The sequence below is a fragment of the Miniopterus schreibersii genome (genome assembly GCF_964146895.1).
Source record: "Miniopterus schreibersii genome assembly, chromosome: 3".
Classification (NCBI taxonomy): domain Eukaryota; kingdom Metazoa; phylum Chordata; class Mammalia; order Chiroptera; family Miniopteridae; genus Miniopterus; species Miniopterus schreibersii.
Genome location: NC_138103.1, coordinates 72,693,809 through 72,708,563, shown reverse-complemented (window position 1 = coordinate 72,708,563; position 14,755 = coordinate 72,693,809). Strand labels below are relative to the sequence as shown.

Sequence of the window (14,755 nt, the reverse complement as noted above, 5' to 3'; positions counted from 1 at the left end):
ATTGTTTAATGGTCCTTAGTTCAAACTTACATCTTCAAAATAATGCCAGTTACTTGAGGACTTTGATGAGGTGCTAAGTCTTTCATTCAGCAAAGATCTGTAGACTATACTGTGTGTCAGAACCTATGTCAAATGAGGAGGCCACAAAACTGAACATGATATATAGGAGCATAAACCTCCTGGAGTTTGGATAGGAGTGCTACAAATAAGTAAATAAATACGGTTCATGATAAATACAGGGTGCTATGAGAGAAATAGGGTGACCTGTTACTGCTTTTCTGAAAAAGGAGACATTTAAACTGAGACCGGGAAGAGAAGAAAGGCATTAAATTTGATATGAATGATATAGCTAGTTAATTAGTGATTAGGTGGTAGGTTTTTACATATGTGAATGAACATCACTTATATTTTGAATTGACCATGTAGGTTTATAGTCTTCAAATCTTTTTGGTTTTGATTTAAATGAACATTTTTAATAGTGTATAAAGAAATTCTGTGATTCATTTTCTGAAATATTTTTGTATGATTTTAAATTTTATTTTTATTTTGATGTCAAATGTCAATCTTCAGAAATAGTTGAAAAGATTTTTTAAAAATTAGAATGTTCTATCCTTGCTAGACTATTTAATAAATACTTCACTTTTTCGATTTTCTGTGTCTTAATTTTTTGTCTATTTGATCCATAAGGAATTTATTTGATATTTGAAATGAATCTGTAAATTAAATTTTATTTTTCCCAGATAGCTAACCAGTTGTCCTAGCATCTCATAATGTTGTTTTTGGGCTTTTTTGCTATATCTTAATAATCTTTATTAACTATCTAATATATGTATATATCTATATGGTCTTCAGTTAGTAAGCCAATTAGTTGATTGTGAACTTAAATGTTTTAATATATGGTAAGTCCAGTTCTTCCTCATTTTCTCCCATTTATTTTATTATTCTCATTTATTTGTTTTTCTAGATAAACTTTAGACACATTCTGCCATGTTCCAAGAACAAATCTTAGTTTTGGTTGGAATCATATAAACCTATGCATTAACTGATGCTTTTGTAATTTCTACACATTTAATATTACTTAAAGGGCCACGTACTGAACTTCAGTGATCAGTAATTATAACTGAGGAATAAAGCTCACAAAAGATCCTTTTGGCGTAAAATTATGGTTTCATATTCAAAACGGTGCATCTAAACTTCTTTTCCTGTGACACTACTTTCAATTAATATTTTGTCAATATTGCTTACACTAAAGTCACTCAGGATTTTTTTTTTTAAAGCCTTGTTCTCCTAATATACCTTAAGCTTTAAAATTCCTTTATTTCCCAGTTTTTCTATAATGAGATGTATTATATTTACATTTAATTTTTATAGTTCATTAGGTTGTAAATGCAAAATTATTCTCTCAGTATAAAATTATTTTATATATTAGCATTTTAAATTATTGCTGTATAATAATCTTAGGAAGTATTTAGTATTATATTTAGCTTAGGAAGTATTTAGTTATATATTATATTAGTATGAAATTGATGAATACCATACACTTGGGAGTACTAACCCAAAGCAATATTAATTTCTTTTTTTCTTTTTTTCCTATTGTAATTCACAGTGATGCGGTTGACTAAGCCTACTTTATTCACCAATATTCCAGTAACATGTGAAGAGAAAGACTTACCTGGTATGGCACGTGTTTTATTCTGCTTGCACCTAGGGGAAAGTTGGCACCTTGATTGCCTCTATTACCTTGCGCTAAGCCTCACCTTGACAATTTTATGCTAACTCTTTGCTGCATTCTTTGTTCCCTGTTTTTGTACCATGCGAGTGGTGGCCATCTGAGTACAGGTCTCACTCACACTCTGTAAGTCAAGATACTATTAATATCCTATGGCAACAGGAGACTTTTAATTCAGTTTTAGTAATAATACATTATTATTAGTCATGGTACTGTAAAAATTACATTTATCTTCACATGTTCCATAAATGTGTGTATTAGCATTCTCTTTATTTAAAATTATTGTAGCTTTCTATAATATATTTTATATCACATGACCTGTATTTCCCTTTGTTTCTAAAGCGTATTCTCTGTGAAACCAGAATTTTTTGGCTTACACTAGTTGCATTGAAGATTAGATACTAGGTATTTAAAATACAACTTTTGCGAAGAGATTATTTCTTTTAATCTCTACCAGATATTTCTTTATGTAAGTAAACTTATTTACAATGTAGAGGTTAGAATTTTATGCTTTTCTCTTTCTATAGGAGATCTCTTTAACCAACTCATGAGAGATGATCCTTCAACTGTAAATGGTGCAGAAATTTTAATGTTGGGAGAAATGTTGACTTTACCACAGAATTTCGGGTAAGAATGATGTAGTCACATAAGAAATGCAGCAATACTTTAAAGCCATTCCAAAGCTAGTTTTCAAAAAATAGCTATGGGTTGGAAAAATGCTCATGATGAAATACATTTTATCAAAGTTATACTATGTGATTCTGGTTTTTAAAAAACAATGAGATATATATGGTTAAGAAAAATAAGATACATACCAAAATATTTATAGTGGTTTCTCAGGTGATCGAATTTTAACTTTCTCCTTTAGATCTTACTATACAGGGTCAGGCAAAAGTAGGTTTACAGTTGTTCATATGGAAAGTAATACAATAATTAATAAATAATAATACAAGAATAAATTGTTTCATGTTCTCACAACAGTGAACCCACTTAACTTCACAGCATGCCCTCAACGTAAGTTATCAGACTTGTCAACTAATCAGGAACTCTAAATTTTTTTATTCCTTCTCTTGCTATTTTGTTGTTCTAGATTATTATGCGGTAGATGCCCCTGATTGCATTTTTTTGCAACCGAGAATTCGGCACCAAAAGGAATTATTCAGGTTTTTTTTTAAAGGTTAACAGACTGTAGTTATTGACTAGTGAGAGTCTTAAAAACTTGGAAATATATTCATGTAAAAAAATATTTTATAAAAAATATATTTTTTAATATTTTACATAATATATGCTTGTAAATATATATTTTTGTAAAACACATTTTATAAAAAATATAAAGTCACTAGCTATTATTTTTATTGGAATAACAGGAAAATTAAATAAATTGGTAAAAAATACTCAGATCAATTACTTGGGTCTCTTCTAGATTCAGGTCATAAAGTTATTTCAAAAATTGCCTTTTTCTATCCTCATCAATAACAAATCTTAAGACTCTCTAAGGAGACTGGCATTTGGTAGAGTAGTTAAGGGCCATGCTATATATCATGTTTTATAGATTAAAAAAGTACTTTGAATTGCATTAAGTGATGAAAGAACAGCCTAGTGTAAACGGGGAATGTTGAAGCAGTATTTTACCTGATCTCTATCCTTTAATAAATTTTTCTCCACTTGAAGTTCTCAGTGGTGCTCAAATAGAATATTCGTGATAAAACTTGAATGGATTTCTGTGTAAAAATTTATTTTATTTCACAGGAACATATTTTTGGGAGAGACGTTTTCCAGTTATATCAGCGTTCATAATGATAGCAATCAAGTTGTAAAAGATATATTGGTAAAAGTAAGTGGCGTTCTTGTTTGGGACATTTTTTTAAAACAATTTTTCTATTATGTTTTTGAAACAATTAAAATGTATGTTTGATGCAAGACTTTTTGTCATTAACAACAAGCAATAATTGAACACCTAAAGGTATGGGATAGTAAGCTAAGCACAGAATCATTTTTTGTTATCCTCAAAGTGTGTGATAGGTTGGGTGAGAAAATGTACCAAAGGTAAATAACAGAGTATTTTTGTTAGTAATTTGTGGTTAACATAATAAAATTTGAAAGAGGAGGAAAGATCATGGGGGGGTGGGGATTGCCTAAATCAGGAAGGCTTGTTGGAAGAAAGTGAACACAAGAGGATCTTGAAAGAATGGTAAGATTTAGAAAAAGAGACAAGAGGAGCAAGGTAATCAGCAGCAGAGACATAGGAATACATACTGTGTTCTTGTAGCAGTGAACACAATTCACTTGATAAGAGTAGATAAGATTGTAGAGATGTGTAGTAGCCACATAGTGGAGCATCTTGGAAGCTAGGCTAAGGCTAAGGTTTTAGCCCCCCCCCCTCCTTTTTTAAGTCAGTGGGGACTTTTGAGCAGAGGTATTCAGGCTATGTTGGAAGACCGATGAAAATATTGTATGGGATGATTTGTAGGAAATAGATCAGTTAGAAGATTTTTGCAATCATTAAGAAAATATGCCAACTCAATTAAACAACCTGAAGTTTATTTACATAGAGAAAGGGCATAAAGAAAGTAAAAACCCACTGTACTGAGGGAGAAGGTTTTGTAAAGCTGTCTTCAAGTGGTGCATTTAGGTCACTTGAGCATTACCCAAAAGAACTCCAATTAGGATGAGTTTGAAAATTATTGATTATTAGAATTAAAAAGGACCTCAGAGAGCAAATACAGTATTCCAAGTTTCCTATATGACCCAACTTTTAGAAATTGGATGCAAATTTTTGCATACATGTGCATAAGTTTGTCTTACTATTGATGGGGTTTCTGCCTTTCATTAGATCAGGGGTTGGCAAACTATAGTCTGTAGGCCACATTTGGTCCATTGCCTGTTTTTATAAGACTTTTGAGCAAAGAAAGGTTTTTACATTTTCAAATGATTGTAAAGAAACAGCTTTTTTTGTGATGTGAAATTCATATTTCAGTGTCCATAAATAAAGTTTAATTGACACACAGCCACACTCACTCGTTTCTATATTATCTGTGGCAGATTTCAAGCTACAACGGCTGAGTTGTATAGTGGCAACAGAGAGTGTATGACCTGCAAAGTCTAAGTTATTTGCTGCCTGGCCTTTTAACGTTTGTCAACCTCTGCATTCAATTATATACTCTCAGAACTTTGAGAGTATGTACTTTTTCCTGGCATACAGTTGGCATTCAGTAAATGTTCAATTTATTTTTATAAGATGAATAAATCAACAAAGGCATATAATTTAAGATCAGTCAGTATTAAAAAGAGTAAATAATACAATAACATGCTTATAAAATTTAAATTTATATTTATTTTGTTTTAATTTTTGTAAAGGGAGTGGTGTTTGAAATAATAGCAGTAGCTAATGTTTATTGAACAGTGCAGTGCCCAAAAATCTTCTTAGTCTCAAATAGACATTTAGATTTATGATGTATATATAAGCCCCTTTTTTTTTTTTTTTACATCAGAATCACTTACAATGACATAGGTAGCATAGCATGATATTGGCCTGTATTTTTCTTTTTCATGTTGTCTTTTTTTTTTTTTTTAATCCTCACCCAAGGATATTTTTTCCATTGCTTTTCAGAGAGGGAGGGAGGGAGGGAGGGAGGGAGAGAGAGAGAGAGGGAGAGACAGAGAGAGAGACATCAGTGTGAGAAAGAGATTGATTGGTTACCTCCTGCACTCACCCCAACTGGGCCGGGTATCAAGCCTGCAACCAAGGTACATGCCCCTAGCTAGAATCAAACCCAGGACCCTGCAGTCCTTAGGCCAACCACTGAGCCAAACTGGCTAGGGGTTTCATGTTTTCTTTATCAAGCTTTAGGTATCAATGTTATGGTTTCTTAATAAAAGATTAAGGAAGTTTTCCTTCATTTTCAGTGCTTTGGCGCAATACATGGAGCATTTAGACTATCTGGTCCTTAAAGGGCTTGTCGAATTCTCCTGTGAAATCATGTGGGCTGGTGCTGTTTTGTGTGGGAAGTTCCTTGATAGCATTTTCACTTTTGCCCTATAGAAATTAGTGTATGTGAGCTTTCTATCTCTAGTTGTGTAAACTTTGTAAAACTGCTTCATTCTAGGAAATGATCCATTTTATGTAGATTTTCAAATTTATTTGTATATAGGTCTTCATAATAGTCTGAAAATTCCTTCTGCTTCAGTGTTCTTTTTCCCTGGTCATTTCTTATTTTGCATATTTTTGCTTTCTTTTTCTCTTGATTTGGTTTAGCTAGGTCTTGGTTCATTGCTTTATGTCTATTGCTTTTCTATTCTAATTTTTGCTTTTAACTATCTCTTTGTGCTTCTGATTATTTACTTTGTTCTTTTTCTACTTTTTAGCTGGGGATTTAATTTATTTTTATTCTTATATTTTCATTGATGAAAGTGAATTTTCTTCTGATTTACTGCTTTAGGTTTTATCTCCAGATTCTGATATGTAGCATTTTCATTATGATTGCTTTCTAAAGAAATCTGTAATTTCTTTTGTATTTCCCTGCCTACCCAAGAGTTGTTTAATAGGATTTTCTGATAGAAAGGCCTTTTTAAATTAATAATTTGTAATTTTATTGTGTTGTATTCAGACAGTATTGTTCTTACAATATTTCTATTTATAGAACTTAACCAGTGTTTTCTTTGTGACCTAATATTAATTTTTTTTTTAATCCTCACCTGAGGATATTTTTTTTTCCATTGCTTTTCAGAGAGAGTAGAAGGGAGAGAGAAGGAAAGAGAGAGAAAGAAACATCAATGTAAGAGTGAAACATCAATTGGTTGCCTCCTGCATGAGCCCCGACCAGGGCCAGGGATTGAACCAGCAACCGAGGTACGTGCCCTTGGCTGGAATCGAATCCAGGACCCTTCAGTCCTCAGGCCGACACTAAACATTGAGCCAAACTAGCTAGGGCCTAATATTAATTTTTAATGACTGTTCCATGTGCACTTGAGAAGCAGGTGTATTTTCTATTATTTACCCTATCAATTGTTTTGTTAGGTCTTTTATATCTTTACTTTTTTGTGTGTCCACTTGCTCTGTCTTGTACTAAGTGTGGCATGTCAGTCTTATAGTATTAGTAAGTTTCTATTTGTAGTTCCTTATATCGCTTACGCTTTTTGCCTTATAAAGACTGTGCTGTTTGGTATATATGTATTTATATAATTATTCTCCATTGAGAATTGTGGCTTTTTAGCACTAAAAGTATCCTCCTTTTATTTTTGTTTAATTTTATTTTTGGCTTAAATCGTAGCTGTAATATCTGTATCACTACTCACCACTACTCTCACTTTCATACTGTTCCCATTTGCCTGGTTGCCTGTGCCCATCTCTTTATTTTCAGCCTTTCTGAATAATTTTGTTTTTATTTATGTCTCTTTTATATGACATAAATTGGGTCTTACTTTGTGAGGCAAATTGAATTTTTTTTACTAGATGAATTTAATTCCTTCACATATATTGATAAGTTTGATGTGCTTGGTTTCAATTATGTCACATTATTCAGTATTTAAATATTAAGTGTATTATGCTACATGTGCTATGTTTTTATCTCCACATGATGTGTTTTTGTTGTTCATTTATTTAAAAAAAAAATTGGGGCAGGTATTTAGGAAAGTTTGTATTTTTTTCTAGTTTTTACCTTTATATTTCTGCCTTTTATAATGCTACCCCTTCCATTTTATTACTTGACTGCTTACTATAGAGTACTTAGTCTTTTTTTCTTTAATTTTATTTTTATTTAAAATATTACAGATGTCCCTTTTTCTCCCCAATGACCTGTTCCACCCCGTCCCATCCCTTCCCAGTCCCTCTCCCCACCATTGTAGAGTACTTAGTCTTTAATAGCATTCTTTAACTTACAGCTATTGCTTACACCACTTTCCTTTTTCTGTGTCATATATCTTCCCATTTTTTATTTGCATATTGGTTGGATGGAAATTTCTCAAGTAGATGACTAAGGAAGTGCTGTGGGTATAACATTCTCTGAGTCCTTGCATGTTCAAAGTGTTTTTCTATGCATGAAGGACAGTTTGGCTAGATATAAAATCCCTTCTTTACATTTGCTTCCCTTATGTTTCCTGAAAATGCCAAAATTCTTTGTTTACATTTTCTTTGTTTTCTGAAAATGCTACTCCTTTGTTACTTAGCTATATATGTTGTTTTTGAGAGGAATGATTCCAGTCTCATTCTCTTGCCTTGTAAGTTACTTGATAATTTTTTTTCTGGAAGCCCTGGGGATTTTTTTCTATAGGATTCAGAGTTAGTTTTGGATGTGATTTCTCGATACCAAGTAGACCCTTTCAATTTATAGATTAATAAATTTTATTTCCAGAAAGTTATCCTTATCATTTTACAAACTCTGTATGTAAATTGGTTCTTCTTTGCCTGCTTTTCTTTAGTGCCCCTTAGTAAATTTTTACTCAGATCTATCTTTCTGTGGATGCCTTGTAATTTAGTCTTCATTTCTGACATAGTCTTTATCTTTTTTAGTTCAGTCAGCATGTTTACTTTTTAAAAATTTTTGCTTTAGTTTTGAAATTTCTGATTCAAGATTTTTTCATAGGTCCAAATGTGTGTGTTTTGTTTTGTTTTGTTTTGAGGGTATTTTATTTAGTTTGAGGAATTACAGGGTTTTTTTCTTGTGTGTTTTTTTCTGTTTCATACTTGGTTTGGGGTGGCAGTTTTTATCAGTGAATTGTTTAAATTCTCATTATCTGTTTTCTTCTTTTAAGTATTTTTGTATAGAGGTACACTATTTGTGGCTTTGAATTCTGTGCAGTTTGGAGATTTTTTTTACATACCGAGGTCAAGAACACCCTCTATAGCAATATGAGTCTTTTGTATTTAATTTTGAATTCTCCCATTACCTGGTTGATTTTATTTATTTATTTTTGATGTGCATGTGTATGTGAACCATTGCCGTGGTTCTAAGCATCAGAGCTCTACAGAAAGATTTACACAGAGAAGTATTGCTCCTCCTTCATCCTACTACTTTGCTCCTGTTCCCCTGTTCTTTGCACCCATACCCATCCACACCGTGTAGGTAACCAATCTTATTTGGATTTTTCTTACCACTTTCTTTCAAGGCTGATCTTCAGACAAGCTCTCAGCGTTTAAATCTTTCAGCCTCCAATGCTGCAGTGGCTGAACTTAAACCCGATTGTTGTATTGATGATGTCATACACCATGAAGTAAAGGAAATTGGAACACACATGTAAGGATTACTTTTATTAGTTTTAGAAGGCTTTTCTTTATATATGCCCTTATTTGAAACTTTAGCTTTATTTCCAATTATCATTAAACCTAAGGCCTATTTCAGAAGGAATTTATGTTTCATGTTTACATGTTTACCAGAAACAGACTTTAAACAGAATACTTTATATGTATTTGAATGTTAAAGCTGTATATTTTTCTTTGTCTGAGAAGCAAATATGAACATTTTGGCCATCTAAAATAATTTTATACTTCTCCACTGCCTTACCACTAAATTAATTCACAAATTCTATTAGTTTTTATTACCTATCTTTCATTATTGTCTCCTCATCATCTCCACTTACATCACCATTTTTCCTCTCTTCTTTATCTTAAAGAATTACATAATATTAATATTAAAGTATATAATATTGCTATTATTTATTCAATGCATTTTGATGACAAGTTCTGTTGTAGGCATTTTAAAATATATATTCTGTGATTAACATGAACTTTGGAGTCAAATTTTCTGGAGTTCAAATTTTAGCTTCATCATTTATTAACTATGTGATCTTGGGAAAGTCACTTAACTCTTCAGTGACCTCTCACTACCCTAGGAAATTGTATAGGTTTAACAGAGCTTCACAGCCTAGTCTGTACCAGCTACTGGGCTTTTACCTGTGTCACTCTTCTGTCCTGCCCTGCACTGCAGTCATACTGAACTTCTTTCACCTGAACTCTGTGACTTGGAATGTATTCTTCCCTTACAGAGGAGTGTCCATGTCATTTGTATAGTTTACTTCTGTTTCATATCTCAGATTCAGCATGACTTCCTCAGAGGCTATTCTGACCTTCTAGACTGAATTAAGTCACCCTTTTTGCATATTCTACAGTACCTACACTTGTCATTTTTAAAATGTCTTTTATACTTAAATTATTTATTGAGTGCCTACCATCCCCATTAAAGTGTGAGTTTCGTGAAGACTGCTATATCCCCAGGATCTAGCAGAGAACAGAGGTCAAAATATGTGGAAATTGAATTTATTGAAATACTAAATGTGTAAAATCCCCATTTTACAGAAAATGAGACTCTTGTAGAATTAAATAGCTAGTAAATATGGCATAGAACTCAAATCTAAATCTGCCCTCAAGATCTGAACCGTGCTACACTGTTTCCCATGGTGAGCACTTTGAAAACGTATTGAGAACACTGTACCCCTGGTACCTGGCTTAGTACTAGGCAGAAGTATAAAGGAGAAATTAAATTAGCTGCAGTGTCATCACGTAGTATAGCCACTATTAAACTATTGCTATATTTCTTTCCAGTCTTTTTTATGTGCATATAGGTAACATGTATAGATAACTTACATAACATTTCACAAAATTTTTATCAAGTTTCTCTTGGTTTTATCTTCTTCACGTCACTGTGAACATTTTCCCCACTTGGGTCAGTATTCTTTGAATCATTATTTTTTTTTAAGAATAGTTTATTGATTTTTAGAGAGAGAGGAAGGGAGAGGGGGAGAGAAAAACATCGATGTGAGAGTGTAACATCGATGGGCTGCCTCCTGCAGGATCCCTGGTGCCCTCTACTGGGGATGGAGCCCGTAACCCAGGCAAGTGCCCTGATCAGGAATTGAACCAGTGACCTCTTGGGAAGATGCCCAACCAACTGAGCCACACTAGCTAGGGCCGAAACATTATTTTTTAAATGGCTTTATGTTACAAACGTGGACCGTGTGCTTTAATTTGTTTACTGTAATGTTGGACTTTATTTCCAGTGTTTCACTATTATAAATAACACCATGATGAATCCCTTAATATTTTCTGGTGACAGATTACTTGAAGTGGTTTTACTATGGGAACATATACACATGTCTAGGCTGTTTTACTGAAGGATTGTTTTCCAAATTTTTTATAACCACTAGCTGTGTAAAGAAAGCCAGTTTCTCTAAACCCTTACCAACCTTGATATTATTTATTTATAAAGAATTTTTGCCAAATGTTAAATGGAATATCTTACCTCGTTTTAATTTGTTTCATTGATTACTTGTGAGGCTGAAGATTTTCACATTTTTGTTAGCTAAGTATGGTATTGCAATTTATCTGTGTATTTCTTTCCTCCTAATTTGAGTGAGATATGAATGTTTGCTTATTGACTTACAGGAATTCTTTGTATATTAAGAATCTAACCATTTTCTCTTTGTACTTGAAGTATTTTATCCCAGTTTGTTGTCTGCTTTTACATTTTGTTTTAAGTGTCAAAAATTTCACAGTATTAGTATAAATATCTTCCTGACTTGTAGGTGGAATTAAGGTGTAGTAAATGTACTATTAAGAAACAAAATTGAAAATGATGCAGAATCATTAAGACATCTTTCTGTTTCAGCTTGGTGTGTGCAGTGAGTTATACAACTCAGGGCGGAGAAAAAATGTATTTTAGAAAATTCTTCAAATTTCAGGTACTGAATATGACAGTGATAAATGTTTTTGTGGGGTTTTTTTTACATGCCTTTTCTTTCTTTATGGAAGTGTAGTTATTTCTACTTACCTACAGTGAAACAGGCTTCAAATAAAACAAATAGCTTAATATTTTTGGACTTGTCATATTGCTAGCAATCTAAAGTTAGATGTAATTGAGTTAGATAAAGGCAGAGAAATTATAATTACCAACATAATGTTTTTGTAATGAAACTTGAAGATTTTTACCCCCGAAAATTTTTTATTGTTTTCATGACTTGACAAATCACACAAGGTGAGGGAAAAAAGGATTGTAAAGTCCAATAAAATAAGTGTAAATTGTATCAGATTTCTAAGGAAATATTTAAATGAGAAATTATTGACTTGGGCTGAGTACACCAAGCTTCATCACGGACTCCATCAGAATTTTGTACTTGTATGTAATTTTCAAAGTCAGTGATCAAAAATAGTTAAAAACCACTGGTTTAACATATGTATGTGTGTGGACTGGGAGACAAGACTACCATATATCTATATGTAGACCTAGATATGATGTTATATGTATTTTTTATTCCTGTACGTGAAAGAAAATATATTATGAATAGGAAACATATTTTGCTACTGCTTTGCCACATTCCTCATTTGTTTAAGATTTTATATGGCTTTTGAAAAAAATAAAAGGAACTTCAGTTGCTTATTTTGGTAAACATTTTTTGGTGAAATAAACATATAGAAAAACACTGAAATATATGTGTTCAGTTTAGTCAAATGTAATGAAATAAAGCCCAAGAAACTATCACCTAGTCAAGAAATGATGGTTGCCTTTTTAAAAATGCATTTAGGATTGTTTTGGGGGCTTTTGTTTTTGCTAGAGTATTGCATACCTATTAGAAAACTCTTTTACAGTGAAAATCGAAAATGACTTTGACACATTTAAGCCCTGCTATTTAAAACAAGCAAACAAAAATAAATGGTCAAATGATAAGAATCTCCTGATTGATATGCTTTATTCAACTAGGTTCTCAAACCGCTGGATGTGAAAACCAAATTTTACAATGCAGAGGTAAGTATTAGGTACTTAATGGGATTTCAGATAAAACATTAAGATTTTATTTTATTAAAATTATGCTGTATTACATTTTTTTTCATATTATAGTCAATTGCTGGTAGTACTGCAAATTACTTGTGAAAAATGAGCATAAAGTTCAATCAAAAGTGAATGAACTTCATTGTAGAGCACTAATCTTCTGTTTCATGGAATTAGTACATGTTGATTTTTTTTCCTCATTGTTAATTTTGTGAGGCTTTCACCCCTTTCATTAAATGATTGCCCTATAATTCCAATTAATGGTTCTTGTTACTGTCTAAAAACATCAGTAGTCTGTTAATATTTACAGTGTGATTCTAATATTACAAAAATTGAAGTAGATCTAACACTGCAAAAAAGATTTAATATTGACATGGAAAAATATTGATAAGTAGAGCTCAGCAGTATAAAGTTTGTTCTACCACTGGGCATACTAAGATGTCTAAGATAAGGAACCTGACCTAGAGTAAAGACCTGAGGAGAAAAGGAAAAGAGGCACAGGTTAGCAAAGCTACTTACTGTAAGATCAAGTGAGCCTGAAGAGAATGGTATAGGAACTTGGGAGGAGATCCTGGAGTAGTCTGAAGACGCCTCTTGGAAGAGGAGGGGAACTGCAGCGGAGCTTGGAAGGAAGGGGTGTTGGAAACGTCCCAGTGTCAGCGGAGAGGCACTCCAAGCAGAGTTGCAGATGCATGTGGAATGTTGTAGAGAAAAGCATACATATTTGATGGGAGGGTACAGTTTCATCAAGGAGATTCCTAGATGTTTAAAGAGTTGACATTTCTTTTTGGGGGGAAGGGGGGTTGGGATACTACTTATGTGTTCCACCTTTTTGTAATTAATAGTGAACTTCTGATTAATTGCAGTATAGCTCTTCAGCTTGGTGAATTTTAGTGTTACTAATTTATTACTTTGCTAGGAAAGATTTCATTCATAGGATGAGAGATTAATAACTACTCTGTTAGACTAGATACATTAGAAAATTAAAAATAAATAGGGCTGTGGGTGGTTCTTTTTTTCTGTAAGTGGCTCCTAGGGAAGTGCATGTTAAGATATTTTGGGTTTTCTTTTTTGAAAATGTGTTGGTACATTCAGATACTTGACAAGTAGTTTTATAACACTGATATTCAGTGATTTGCAAATATTTTTTTAAATTGCTAGTTATTCCATGAATAATATTATAAAAGTGACATACTACCCCAAAAGAAAGAAAAAACCCACAATTTCACTAGACCAAAAAGTAACTGATTTTTCATTAATTCATATTCTCTTTCAGTCTTTACTCATTTATATGTAATATTCTGTGTTTATAATCATAGTAACAATTCTATTTGCTGCCTTTTTCAGCTAACATTATATGTAAACATAAACTTTAAACTTTTGCCAACAAACTTCAGCAAAAAAAGTTTTACTAAAATTCTGAACTTTTGAAAGTAGACATCTCTTTATAGACCAGGAGTAAACAAATAGGATGAGGCAGATTCTATTGACCCCAACTAGGAAATTCAGGGAAATTATAGGAGTTAGTAAAACACACTAACAGTAGGTGATATTTATTACTCTGTGCCATAGTTGCTATACAGAAACTAAAATTAGCCCTACATTTGTCATAAACACTTTTAAGCTGTTTCTAAGAATTCTAATAATATGTGAGTCACCTAAAGAAAAACAAGTTTTTATGAGAAACTTTGTCATAGTCTTCTAAAATAGGAAAGCCTCACAAGAAGTGACATGAGATGCTAGGATTCAAACATTTGGTCACCTGATGGGTACAGAGCTCCATGTCAGGTAATGAAGAGAAATTAATATAAACTGAACATCTTCCCAATCCTCAAGGAACTTAAGTCTAATGGAGGAGACTGGCATGACATAACTACAATACAGTATAAACACCCCTCTCCCACTAGATCCTGAAGTGTACTAATACTCTGGGAAATAGAGAAGTGAAATATGATTTCCAGCTATGAGTTTGACAGAAAAAGGACATTTGAGATGGCCCTTAATAAGTAGGTAACTTCAGAAATATGTATGAAAAGAAAGACTAACTAAAGTCTGTTAACAAGAATAGAATAAACTCTCAATTGTCTGGTCTAGCCCAGCATTCTCTGAAGCGTGATCCATAGAACCCTAATCACACAAGATGCTCCTTGAAAAAAGGATTCCAGTATTAGATCAATTTAGGAGAAGCTCTACAGTGTATGTATTCTGGGTGTGGAGGATAGTGTATATCCATTTAAGTAATCTCTGAAGAATTAAAATGTAGTACAGA

General features: G+C 32.6%; 1 protein-coding gene across 4 annotated transcripts in view; it reads left to right on the top strand.

The window, feature by feature from the left end:
- TRAPPC13 (trafficking protein particle complex subunit 13) overlaps positions 1 to 14,755 on the top strand; it is a 29,970-nt gene that overhangs the window by 6,798 nt on the left and 8,417 nt on the right. For all 4 annotated transcript variants that reach the window (XM_081132817.1, XM_081132818.1, XM_081132816.1 and 1 more), the window contains exons 2-7: positions 1,607 to 1,675; positions 2,257 to 2,356; positions 3,479 to 3,563; positions 8,834 to 8,961; positions 11,329 to 11,401; positions 12,418 to 12,462. In XM_081132817.1, the coding sequence (XP_080988943.1) occupies positions 1,607 to 1,675; positions 2,257 to 2,356; positions 3,479 to 3,563; positions 8,834 to 8,961; positions 11,329 to 11,401; positions 12,418 to 12,462 (500 nt within the window). The remainder of the gene's footprint in view (positions 1 to 1,606; positions 1,676 to 2,256; positions 2,357 to 3,478; positions 3,564 to 8,833; positions 8,962 to 11,328; positions 11,402 to 12,417; positions 12,463 to 14,755) is intronic.